At 62.2% G+C, this 12207-nt stretch overlaps 5 protein-coding genes across 5 annotated transcripts; 2 read left to right on the plus strand and 3 right to left on the minus strand.

Moving 5' to 3' along the window:
• Nucleotides 1–331: 331 nt before the first annotated feature.
• Nucleotides 332–1902, minus strand: RHO1 (GTP-binding protein Rho1; the record flags this gene model as incomplete). The annotated part of the gene is made up of 7 exons (XM_069349972.1): nucleotides 332–385; nucleotides 424–675; nucleotides 757–850; nucleotides 908–1011; nucleotides 1081–1114; nucleotides 1456–1483; nucleotides 1866–1902. The coding sequence occupies 7 exons, from the start codon at nucleotides 1900–1902 to the stop codon at nucleotides 332–334; spliced, it is 603 nt and encodes a 200-aa protein (XP_069213516.1).
• Nucleotides 1903–3055: 1153 nt separating this feature from the next.
• Nucleotides 3056–4939, minus strand: apm1 (AP-1 adaptor complex mu subunit Apm1; the record flags this gene model as incomplete). The annotated part of the gene is made up of 12 exons (XM_069349973.1): nucleotides 3056–3097; nucleotides 3156–3210; nucleotides 3262–3296; nucleotides 3344–3348; nucleotides 3396–3591; nucleotides 3651–3955; nucleotides 4003–4277; nucleotides 4315–4365; nucleotides 4413–4560; nucleotides 4639–4798; nucleotides 4848–4873; nucleotides 4927–4939. The coding sequence occupies 12 exons, from the start codon at nucleotides 4937–4939 to the stop codon at nucleotides 3056–3058; spliced, it is 1311 nt and encodes a 436-aa protein (XP_069213517.1).
• Nucleotides 4940–5556: 617 nt separating this feature from the next.
• RDI1 (rho GDP dissociation inhibitor) lies at nucleotides 5557–6839 on the plus strand (the record flags this gene model as incomplete). Its single annotated transcript, XM_069349974.1, has 7 exons — nucleotides 5557–5568; nucleotides 5610–5654; nucleotides 5763–5807; nucleotides 6189–6372; nucleotides 6426–6471; nucleotides 6530–6594; nucleotides 6643–6839. 7 exons carry the CDS (start codon nucleotides 5557–5559, stop codon nucleotides 6837–6839), a joined length of 594 nt encoding a protein of 197 aa, XP_069213518.1.
• A 262-nt stretch (nucleotides 6840–7101) lies between these two features.
• Nucleotides 7102–9572, minus strand: BUD7 (bud site selection protein; the record flags this gene model as incomplete). The annotated part of the gene is made up of 7 exons (XM_069349975.1): nucleotides 7102–7122; nucleotides 7171–8549; nucleotides 8590–9044; nucleotides 9084–9212; nucleotides 9249–9345; nucleotides 9393–9435; nucleotides 9534–9572. The coding sequence occupies 7 exons, from the start codon at nucleotides 9570–9572 to the stop codon at nucleotides 7102–7104; spliced, it is 2163 nt and encodes a 720-aa protein (XP_069213519.1).
• Nucleotides 9573–9848: 276 nt separating this feature from the next.
• On the plus strand, nucleotides 9849–12145 carry VPS52 (Vacuolar protein sorting-associated protein 52; the record flags this gene model as incomplete). The annotated part of the gene is made up of 6 exons (XM_069349976.1): nucleotides 9849–9878; nucleotides 9931–10051; nucleotides 10255–10436; nucleotides 10475–11131; nucleotides 11170–11849; nucleotides 11911–12145. The coding sequence occupies 6 exons, from the start codon at nucleotides 9849–9851 to the stop codon at nucleotides 12143–12145; spliced, it is 1905 nt and encodes a 634-aa protein (XP_069213520.1).
• Between the last annotated feature and the right edge of the window lie 62 nt (nucleotides 12146–12207).

Below are 12207 nucleotides of genomic sequence, written 5' to 3' on the forward strand. Positions count from 1 at the left end.
GCTTGCACACGCCGCCCCGCAACTCGTGACTCATAACATCAGACCTGGCATTTGCAGGCTTACGAGGGTGGTGTAGGAAGGGGAGGGGGGGAGAGCAATAGGGATGGGTGGGGGATAGGGAGACGAAATGCCAATGGGAATCCAGGGCCATCGTCGTGACAACGGTGGTTCAGACACGCATGGTATCATTGATCGTGTGTCTAGGGCCATGGCATCGACGCAATAGACAAGGGGTTGATGAGAGGACGGGCGTAATAGTCGAGAGAAACGAGAAGACGCGTAGCAGTACAAAGAAGGACTGTGAAAGCTTGCAGAGGGTTACAAGAGCCGATTAGAGAACGACACAGCCCTTCTTGCCGCCCTTGCCGTTCCTCTTCTTGCCGTTCTGCGTCCGTCAGTATGATGTTGCCGGTTACGACCTACGACAATGGTCAAGGCCTGGCGCGTGGCCACCTGGAAGACCTCCTTGACACCCTCGCCAGTCTTGGCCGAGCACTCGACGTAGCCCTGGGCGCCAATCTTCTGGGCGACGGCGACACCGTCGTTGCGCGAGACGGGGCGCTGGTTCATACGGGCGAGGTCCTGGATAGTCTTGGGGTCGTCACGGAGATCCTTCTTGCATGCGACGAGAACAATGGGGAGGCCCTGGCAGAAGTGCATAACCTCGGAGATCCACTGGGGGTGCGTTAGCCTTCCGTCGTGTCTGCCCAAGCACCGAGCACCGAGCACCGAGCACCGAGCTCCTCGTGCACGTACCTTTTCTTGGACGTTGTCGAGCGAGTCGGGCGAGTCGACGGCGAAGCAGATGAGAATGACGTGCGAGTCGGGGTACGAGAGAGGCCTCAGACGGCTGTGAGAAGGAATTAGCAAAGTGTCGCTTTGCTTCGGCTCCGCCGTCGCCACTCACTCGTAGTCCTCCTGGCCAGCGGTATCCCAGAGGGCCAGCTCAACCTTCTTTCCGTCGACCTCGACATCGGCAACATAGTTCTCAAAGACTGTGGGAACGTAGACCTGGACCACGGATCAGTGCCAATTCGCGCAAACACAGGTTGGCGGCATGAGCGCAGGCGGCGCACGTACCTCGGGGAACATGCCCTTGCTGAAGACGATGAGACTGGAAAGGGAGGGTGGTTAGTATGGTGGGTGGCGATGCATGGGGGATCAGATCAGGGTGGCGGCGACGGCGCCGTCCGCGCAGCAGCTGGTGCTAGACGCGTGCCCGCGCGCCAGCGCAAGCGGCGACGGAGGCGGGGTCGAAGTCGGGGGCGGCCAGCAGCAGCACTGTCGACGTGTCGTTGGTGTACATCGACGCTGTGGGCTGATCTCGCCGTTTGTTCCCCCACCGACAAGCCCGCCGGCCGCGCAGTCGGCAGGTGTGGGTGCCCGCGCCAGCAGGCACTTGTCACGCGCGCCTCTCGCCGCCCGTCGCGCGTTAAAACCCGTGTTACCACTCACAGACACGTCTTTCCGCACGCGCCGTCACCTGGGAATCACAGTCAGCTATGCATTGCGGCGTGGTTTTCGCGGCGTGGAGTGGATGGGAGCGTGGTTGTATGCCGGCTGGCGGCGGCGTGGAATGGGGTGGTGGTGGTGGGCGCCGTGTTGGGTTGCGCCGCAGGCGGGGGCGGGCAGACAGAGACACAGGGGTAGGGGTGACTGGACGGGCTTTGCTCTCGTGTCTTGTTTCGTGCTGCTGGGTGGTGGTGGTGGGTGGTGGTGGGTGCTGATGCTGGTGCTGGTGGTTGTGCTCGTGCCGCCCGCTTGTGCATAGAAGGGGTGGGTGGTGGGTGGTTGGGTGGGTGGGAGGGAGAGGGGGAGAGTGGGATCGGGGGGGTGGTGGTGGTGGATGACGAGTCGATACGTACCGACAATGACGAGCTTCCGCCTGATCTCGCCGGACATGATGAGTGCAGTTGCGAAGGGGAGAGTAGGTTGATGAAGGAGGAAGAAGGTTGGTCGCAACGATGAGGTTGTGGTTGAGAGTGTAAAAAGATGTCGATGTTGGACGTTGCTTGCCAGGCAGGAAGGAAGGAAACACTAGGTCGGTGTAAGAAGGGGGGCGGGGGGGGGTGTGAGGGACGCAGGGTGGAAGGGGGGGTGGGAGGCGGTGGGTGGGTGGGACACTGGTACGCTGGCTGGGATGCCTGGCTGGCTGGGTGCAAGGAAGGCCTGCTGGCAGCTGGCTGCCAGTACAGTGTGTCGCCTGCGGGGGGGGGGCAAAGTCCAGGGCGACTGGGCGGCGGCGGCGGCGCGCGGCGGTCAAAGGGGAAACGCGGCCAGTCACTCACTCACTCACTCACTCCAGCACAAACGGCACACGTTATTAAGTTTGACGCGCGCGCGCCTCTCTAGGCCTCTCTACCACGCAGCCATCGTCTCACCTTTGGCAGCGTCGTGGCGCGCCGCCGCGGCGAGGCGCGTGGCTATGCAATGTTGCTGCGACGACCGCGACGGCCAGCAGCCATCCTGCACAGCATGGCATCGCCCGCCGACAATAGCATCGGCGCAATGCACAGTCGACGACACGGATGCATGCATACATCGGCCCAACTGCATTGCACTGCACAGCGGCCGCGACCCACGACCCGCACGTAGACCGCGGGCATGAAGACCGCCCTCGGCTTGGCAGCACAGAATCAATCAACGCGCACTGTTAATTCCGTGCGTGGCCCCAAGTAGCACGAGCAGGCAATACCTCTCGACGCGTTTGCGGCCCCGAGCGGGTAGTGCACAATCCTAGTCGTCGTCGAAATCCACACTAGCGCCGCGCCGCCGCTGGCTGCACGGCACGCTCCCTTCCGCCATACCACGACGACGCGCCAAGGACAGGCAAGCCGCCTCGGCTCACTCGACCGACACAACACTCCGTATCCGGCGGACTGCATCCATGGCTGAATGCCACTGGCCCCGCTCCCTCTCGCTCACACCCTGCACATGCCATTGGCATCGGCATGTACAAACTCGTATCCCATATCTAGTCGTGCAGTGGTATTGGCAGCAGCGACGCCAGTCTCTCGGACCACGCCTCGCGCCTCGAGATCTAGGAGTTGTGCACTCAAAGAGGCGCAATAATGCTCGAGCTCTTTGCGTCGGTGAGCTGTGGCGCCGTCAGTGTGGTGCCCAGCGGGTCCGCGTCCTGCGCCGCCGAGGCTCACCGTGCGCAAGATGTAGTCGTCTCCGGATTGAGTAATGTAGCGGACCCATGGCAGCCTGGCATTCCAGTCAGCGGTTGCGCCTGGTACACCCTCGAGCTCAACTCACGCAGCATATCCAGACTTCTCCACAATCTTGAGATACTGGGGAGGGTTAGTGGCGCGGTCAGTGGCAGAGGAGAGCAACGTACCCGAACTGTGCAGTGTCAGCGCGCGCCCTTCTCTCATGCTCGCTCCACGTACCCTGGATTCCAGACACTGTGAAGTATGGGATCTCAAACTTGACAGAGATTGGTGTCTTCTTGTCAATCTCCTCGCTGCGGACCGATGGCAGTCCAAAGTGTGCGCGCATGAGGTAGTCCTTGGCACCACCGAGCTGCTTAATCTTCCAGATGAACGCCGACTTTTCCGGCGCGTACACGACCGAGCCGACCGATGCCTGGAGGCGTGTCAGCGAGCACAACTCGGGCATGCAGAGCCCTCAGAATGACCACTCACCCTGAACTTGGGGCTGTCGGCGTCGTCGGGGACGGGCACGTAGATCTCGACATTGTTGGCTGTGCTACGTCGCTTGAACTGGCCGCGGACCTTGACCATGTACTCTACTCTGGAGCCGCGGTACGACTCGACGCTAGCCTCGACCCAGACAAGCGGCTTGACCGGCGTCGAGAGACGGTACGACATGAGCTCAAACTCGCCGTCCGGAGGAATGAACGAGATGGTGCGGTCGTTTTCGAACCGCGACAAGCGGACACACTGGTGGAACTTGACGTCCTCCATCTCGACAGCCTTGCCGCGTGCCGCTGGGGTGTATCAGTACCAGCACGCTCTTCCTAAAGGCGCAACTTACCCCTTCCAGTCGACTCGAACATGACCTTGTCGTTCAGGCCGAGACGCAGCTCTGGCATGCCCGAGAGGTAGCACTTCATCTTGACGGCGCCGAGAATCTCACTCCGGATGACGTTTCCAGAAGCGTTGACGAGCAGGTTAACACTCTCGACAACGTCCAGGAAGACTTCGTTCTTGCGGTACCGGATACCCTCGGAACGCCACGACACAGCGTTGGTGACGGCCATGGGCGGGCGGACCTGCACCTCGAGCTTGTGCGATTCTTGTGTAATGTACCTGGATGTCAGCTGTGCGAGGTGAAGAGCTAGCTCACTCCTGGAGAATCTTGGACTCGGTAGTCTGGGGGAAGCCAAAGTCCATCATCCTGTGGTTGTCAGCTGTGGCCCAGATCTCGCATGCCAGCCGACTCACTCGTCGAGCAGCTCGTAGATGATGATAAAGTTGTCGCGGACCGACTCCTCCTCGACCGTCTGGACGTAGACGGTGAGGACCTCGATCAGGCGGTGGAGGAAGAGGATGATCTCGGCCGCGTTCGAGTTGCGTTTGGAGAGGGCAAGGACTGGGGTGGTCAGCGCCATCTCGGAGGCGCGCGCCACTGCCGCCGCCGGCCGTCGGCACGCGCAGCACCCCCACTCACGATACAGGTTGTTGTGGCGGACGTGCATGTAGTTGATGCCCTCGTCGGTGAAGCATGGCTGGACGGTCACGCCTTCCTCCTCCATGTCGAGGATGAGGGGGAGGAACTTGTCGACATAGCTCGGCGACACATCGTCGCGGTACGACCGTTGGATGAGGGACTGGGGTGTGAGCGTACTGGCATCGGCACATGGTCTGCGATCTGCCCACCTTGCCCTTGACGTCGAGAATGGCGACTGAGAGGTGTGTCAGCAAGGTGTCCGTGATGGCTCGGCTCGGCGCGACTTACCCAAGCTCGCCATTGCTGGTGTTTTGGGTTCACTTGAGGTTTGAGTAGGTTGCGGGTCGGGACGTGGAGCCGTGTATGAGGTGGCAGTGGCTGCTGCTGTTGCTGTTGATGTTGCTTTTTGTGACGACGACGACGAGTTTAGATTCTAGAAGTTGTTGTAGTGGTTGTGGTCTGCCGGCTCGTCATGGGTGCTCGTCGCGATGTCGTCGACGACTGCTGGCTGGCGACAGTGCTGGAGGGAGGGGAGGCGCGGTCAGACGCTCGTTGTCTTCCCCCCACTTAGTCACGTGGCCCGTCGCTGGCTTCACGTCCCGTTTCCCAAGTCAGCGCCTTGTCGTCATTGCGACGCGTCGAACGAATTGGTGCCACGCCGGCCGGCCAACCGCGCCCACCGCCCACGCCCTCGTTCGAGCAGCCATGCCGCACGGGACGTTGGCCAGTTCCGTCACTGCTGCCTGGCCGGCCTCGACTCTTGAACACCACAACGACCTTCGTACTCCTTCCCTCCTTCATTAAACCTACATTGTCCATTGCACCCTCTCTCTTCGTCACACCCCCCAAAGCGACAAGTCTCTTTCACATTCCCCACCCCCCTTCCTTCTTCAACTCACCACACCCCAATCTAGCACAATGGCTCAGCCTGTACGTCCATTGTTCAACCCGCATCCACTAACCCGGCCCAGCACCCCGACGACGAGCTCAACCCCACCGTCACCGAGGGCTACAAGGTGAGCACTCCGGCAGCCAGCCTGGCAGCCCAGCAGAGAGCCATGGTCCCTGGCCCCTGCGGCGGGAACGGCACCTCGCACAACCCCGAACACGGCTGACACCACCAGGTCGGACAGGCCAAGACGGTCCAGGAGCTCGCAAACCTCGACAAGGTGGGTACTGCAGCTCGACTTGGGGGAGAGCAGAGGGGGCGCGTGTGCAGTGGGGCCGGAGCCAGCATGGCAGCGGCAGCAAGCCGGAGCCAGGTCGGTGCGCGGTGCGCAGGCAGCAGGCAGGCGCCAGGCGCTCCGCATGCGGCCGTCCGTCGCCGGTGCAGTGCCGCCAATCGTGCTTCTCAGCCTCGCATCGCGAGCGAGGCAGCCCACACGCGGCGGCCACACGTCTGCGTCGCACTTCACATGGCATGATCGCATCGCACCGCGGCGGTGCTAGAGTGGCACAAGCGTGTTGTTCTCTGTGCATTGTTGGCGGCTTTCAGGGACGCGCAGCACCCAAGCACACTACGGACAGCGCACTGACCACTGGGGTAACAGGAGGACGAGTCGCTCCAGCGCTGGAAGGCCTCGCTCGGTATCGGTGCTTCGGGAAGCGGCGGCGGCGCCAAGAAGGTCGTCCTCAAGACGCTCTTCCTCACCTCGCCCACACGCCAGCAGGGCGACGTCGTGCTCGACCTGACTCAGAAGCCTGACGAGCTCGCCCGGCTCAAGAAGGAGCCCAGTGAGTTGTGCACCGGCTCCACAAGTGCGCCGCCGTGCTGACCTCGACTCAAGTCACCATCAAGGAGGGTGTCGACTACAGCGTTGGAATCTCGTTCACGTGAGTAGGGTAGCGCCGGCACCGGCACTGGCTGCATGACCAAAGCTGACCGACCCAGCGTCGAGGGTGAGATCGTCTCGGGCCTCCGGTACATCCAGGTCGTCAAGCGGGCTGGTATCACTGGTGAGTACAGCGCAGACAGCGGTTCGCAGCCCCCGCTAACCCGCCCAGTCGACCGCGGCGAGCACATGCTCGGCTCGTACGGCCCCCAGGACCAGCCCTACATCAAGATCTTTGCGTCCGAGGAGTCGCCATCGGGCATGTTAGCCCGCTCGGGCTCGTACAACGTCCGCTCGCGAGTCATCGACGACGACGGCGCCGTCTGGCTCGACGTCGAGTGGGGCTTCAAGCTCGGCAAGGAGTGGTAGACGCGACCGACGTTGCCGTCGTTCCCAGCTGCCATTATGCCGCTCGTTCGCCTCCACTGGCCGGCTTTGGCGCCCTCCCCGCCGCCGGCCTTGTTTGCACAACACCCTCCGTAGTATTTCCTTACTTCTGACATTGGCATGACCGTGGTTCAAAGAGCTCATGCATATCCCGTCCCTGTTTCAAGTGCGGCTGAGCAAGGCCGTGGTCATGTCATCCAGTTCATGCATATCCGTGATACCAGCCCCGCTCTCTCCCCCGCCATTAGTACTCTGAGCCCTCGACCTGTTACTGTCAGCTCTGGTCTCCCACCCCCGCCTCGCTAGCACTCACATTAAACGTCTTGGCGTACTTGATATACTGCGCCATGAGTGGGAACACGCCCTCTGGCAGGTTCATGCTCAGCAGCGTGTACTCGATCTTTGACAGGCCGTGGGTCAAGCCGAGCTTGTAGATGGCGTGGGCAATGGCCGACGGGTAGCACGCACCCATGTACCACCGGTTGTGGTACACGGTGAGCTTGATCGCCGCGTTGAGCGTGCGCTGGAGATCGCCCTCGTCGCTGTAGATTTCGAGCACTCGGAGCAGCGCCTTGGCCGAGAACTTGGCGTCGAGACAGCGCACAAACGCGTCCTTGGCCTCGTCCTTGTGGTGCAATCGCAGGGCGAGCTCGCCCAGAATCTCCCACTCGGTCCCAGTCTTGCGGTACGACATGTGCTGCATCTGGAAGTGGGAGATCTCCGCACGCCAGATGGTGTACACTCGCAGGTCGTCGTACAGCACCAAGAAGAGGTTGTCGAGCCATCGCTCACACAGCCGCTTGTTGGCAAACGCTGATCCTTCGTACGCTTCAGCCGTGATCGCCTGGTCGTGGGCCTTGTCCTTGTCCTCTGGTGCGTGGACAAGGGTTTTCGGTTTTTGAGGGAGCGCTTCGGGCTCGCCTTCAGGCTCGTCGTCCTTTTCATCGTCACCGTCACTGTCCGAGCCATTGCCGTTGGCTCCGTGGCGCTCCGACTCGGTCGACACGCGGATTGTCGGCACGCCGTCGCTTGGTGGTGCCGAGCCCGGACGCGAGTGTAACCCTCTTGTCGAGGCATCTTCGTCCGCGTGTCCATTGGCGTCACCCTTGTCGCCGTTTTCTCCATGGGTCGAAAGCGAGCCAACATCCACTGACGCCGACGTCTTGTGCTGGCGGTACTCCTCCTCCATGACGAACACGGCCGATCGTGTCTTGAGGAGCTCGTCCCAGCTGATCTTGGACACAAGAAGGGCAAGGAGCGAGTATGCTTTTGCAAACGTACCGCGCAGTCCGGGGGCCGGTAGACGCAGTAGAGCGACGTCAGCCTCGTTATCCCGTGCCGATTCCTCGTCAATGATGCCCGAGTCGGCGATGTATTTCAACACTGGCAGGTGCGTCCGCGCTGGTGTGGGCATGCGGTGCAGGTCACGTTCGTTGAACGTGAACATGGGGCACGAGTTGAGCGTGAGCAACGCCTTGTCGTACTGTCCCAGCTGGATGTGTGCCTCGGCCAGCTTGGCCCATGTCAGGAACTCGGATGGTGCCGAGTTGACAGCCTGCTGGGCGACCTGTCTGGCCCACTCGGCCTTGCCCTTGGACAATAAGAAGTCGACCTGGGCGAGGAGGATGGGATATGACTTGGGAAGCTTCGCAAGGGCCTGGTTCATGATCTGGACCGCCTTGATCTCCTCGTCTGCAAGCGGTCAGTGCCCGTCGTCGACAACCACACCTACTCATTCCAATGTAGCTCTGCGCGAGCAGCGCCGCCACCTCGGGCTCCTTTGCATATAGCCTCTCAAACAGGTTGGCGGCGCGCTCAAGCCGGTACGAGTCGGAGAAGTACTTGAGCAGACCCGCGGTCAGGTGGTTGGAGATGTTGGTCGCGACCTGGACCTCGGGGTCCGAACCGAGCTGCCAGCCTTGGAAGAAGAGTTCCTCGGCCGCCTTGAGGAAGCGCTCCTCCTGCTCGACCGTCGTGATAATGTCGAGCTTGCGGTACCCTGCGAGGCGGTATGACGCGTCGTCGGCGTACCGGATTGCGCGCAGCATGGCCGACAAGTACGTCTCCTGCCAGATCTCTGGCGTGGCCTCGTGTCGGTCTCCGCGAAGATCGACCACATAGGCGTCAACTCCGCCTGGAATGCGGACGTCTACGCGCACATCCACGCGCGAGAAGGCATTGAAGCAGCTAGAGCGGTTAGAGGGTTCCAGGCCAACAAGAACCCACCAGTAGGTGCCAGTGCGGACGCGCCATCCCGAGCCCTTGCCGAACCATGCTGGCGACTCCTCGACATGGAACTGGAGAGAGTTGAAGTAGGCTGCGACCGAGGCTGAGGACGAGGCTTCGACGCCCGAGCTACATCGTCAGCGTCATCACACCCCTCCGACCCACCAGTAGTGATATGATCCAATGTCCTTCTGCGCCGCCTTTTGGCCGTAAGACTTGACGACGTGACAGAGGTCGGGCGGGCCGAGCTCGCGGAACGAGGCTGCGAGTGTGAGCAACCGTGTGTGCACTCGCGTCGTAGCGGCTCACCTAGTGTCTCGGTGCGGGCGATGACCGACTCGCCAATGTCGGTCTGCATATGGTGGTCAGTGCACGCGCTTCCGACGAGGTGGACGCGTGGTCCGTCGCACCGCCGCCGCAGTGCTCGGTTCTGTTGCTGGCTGTACGCACCTCTACAAACTCGGGGATGTCCTTGAACAGCTCAGACATCCCTGCGAGTTGACTTTGAGGGGTTGCCGGGGTAGAGTATCGGACTGTTTGTCAAGTGACTGGTTGAAAGTAATGGACCGAGATTGGAGATTGGGTTGGACGTGGAGGATGCAAGTACTTGGACGAGACACGCAGCCTGACGCACCTGGCACGCACCCACGCACGACGCGGTGGCTTCAACCCCTGACACTACCTACCACGACCCAACCTCGAGAGCCAAGACACTCAGTCAACAACACTCTCTACGCATTGCTCGCGCCTGCATATCGCAAAGCAATGTCCAGCACGCCAGGCGGCACACTCGACGTGAGTCTGAATGCGCAGCCTATGCCGCCATACACAGCTAATCCCACCTCAGGTCGTGCTGGAGACGCCCGGCGCTGGACCCTCGCGGCCAACACAGACCACCTCGTCACCACGCCCGCCGCTCCCCGACCCGATCCTCAACGAAGAGGACGAGGATGCCGACCGTGAAGAATGTGAGTAGGGTGAGGCGGACCCGGCCGGAGGGGTGGGTGGGGGCAACGTCTCTTGCTCGCGTAGCGAGCAGCGGGCGGGCGGGCGGGCGAATGACGCTCGCGTCGCAGGGGTCGGCGGGAGGGCAACTCATCTGCCAGTAGAGACGGCGAGGGGAGAGGGAGCGCGCACTATCCACTGCCGATCGCTGACGCGCCGCGCCCAGTCCTCCGACGACAAAAGGAATACGTTGACCTCGAGCGCTCGGTCGACGAGAGCGCCGAGCTCCTGACGTCCTTGGCGTCGTATCTGACCACGTTCCAGGACAATCTGTCTGATGTGTCTGGCCAGATATCAGATCTGCAGGCGCGGAGTGATGAGATTGAGCGCCAGCTCAAGGGCCGAAGGGTGCGTCGAGCTGCCGTGGAGCCAACTGACACCTCCAGGTCATCCTGCCGCCATTGAATGCCCTCCTCTCCGACCTGATCATCCCGCCATCACTGGTCCTCACACTGCGCGACACGGAGCCCGCGCAGAACCCGCAGCTGTGGCTGCAGGCGATAGCCGAGCTCGAGGACAAGATGGTGGCAGTCAAGAGCAGAGGGGCAAAGGTCAAGGCAGCACGCGAGCTCGAGGGCATCATCGAGGCGCTGGCGCTCAAGGCCATTCACCAGCTGCCGCCCTTCTTACTCAAGCTCATCCGGCCGCTGCGCTCGGCATCAAAGGGCCTGAGCACCAACCTGGCAGTCATGCAGACGTCCCTGCTGCTCAAGTACCAGCCGTTCTACGCTTTCCTGCTGCGCCAGAGCCCACGCCACGCGAAACAGGTCGAGCGCGGGTATGTCAACGCCGCGCGTGCATACTATGAGACTGGTCTGCGACGATACGCTCGTGCCCTGGGTCAGATTCGCCTGCGCACGCCCGAGAAGCCCGATCTCATCGGCACCCCGTCGTCAGAGGAGGTTGCTGCCATCGCTGCGGCCGGAGGAAAGACGCCACCAGGCATCAAGGCGGCATACGATCGGCTCCGGTTCGCAGACCTCGACGTCGAGGGACAGGCGGGAGCGGTCATCCTCGCGTACCAGGCGGACGACAAGGAGCTGGTGAGCTAGCCTAGTGAAGAGCGGAGCTGACCTCCCAGACTGTGCCCGCAGAGGCACTCTTCCGATCCCTGGGCCTCGTGCTGCTCGACAACGCGTCGGCCGAGTTCACCTTTATTGTCAGGTTCTTCGCTCGCGCAGGGCTCAGCCAGCCGGCCGCTCCACCACCACCAAGGTCGGTGGCGTTATCCGGTGCCAGCACACCAGTCGAGTCGCCGCCACTACACACAGTGTCGGAGGCTGGACGGTCGCGGGTGGGCGGGGTGCGGCGCCAGGGCGTGGCCACACCCGACCCCACCGAGAGCCTCAAGGACGCCGAGCGCATCTGGACCGAGGTGTTTGGGTCGGCGCTCGAGTCGTGCACCTCGTTCTTCAATGCCCTGGTCACGCCGACGCCACTGCCCGCGATTCCCTTGCTCACCGTCATCCGCCTGAACGACCACCTGATCGCCACGGCCGAGTCTCGCGGGGCTCTCCCCCTCATCTCGTATCTGACAGGCTGGAAGCTTCAGCTGTGGCCAGTGTACCGCAAGGCCATGGATGCGCACATCGAGTCGCTCAAGCGCCTCGCCGACGAGGCGGACGCAAAGGGCCTGTCGAGCTACATCAGCAAGGGCGTCAAGGACGCGACAGTCAGCGCCGTCGCCGTGCGGTACGCAGCGCTGTTTGGCGCCGTCTCTGCCCTGTCTGATGAGGCCGAGGAGGCAATGATCTTCTCGAGGTGAGTGATAGCGAGGGCGATGTCGGCGGTGCAGGGCCACGCGCTGACGCACGTTACGCAGCATGACGCGCCTGCGCACAGAGCTGGTGCGACTGATTCAGGCGCAATCCAACAAGATCAAGGACGTGCAGCAACGCCAATCATTCACGTCGTCACTGTACGAGCTGGTTGCACGCGAGCTCGTTGCGGGTCCCGGCCCACCCACCCATCCTCGCATGCAGGCCGAGGTGTCCTTCTTCCGCACGCGCGAGGAGCAGGCCCGCAGACGCACAACACCGCAGACACCACAGCAGTAGCAACACCCCCACCCACCAACTCCCCAGACCAACAGCAAGGTCATCAACCCCCATCATTAGTT

The sequence above is a fragment of the Vanrija albida genome, assembly GCF_041260175.1.
Source record: "Vanrija albida strain AlHP1 chromosome Unknown contig_1, whole genome shotgun sequence".
NCBI lineage: Eukaryota > Fungi > Basidiomycota > Tremellomycetes > Trichosporonales > Trichosporonaceae > Vanrija > Vanrija albida.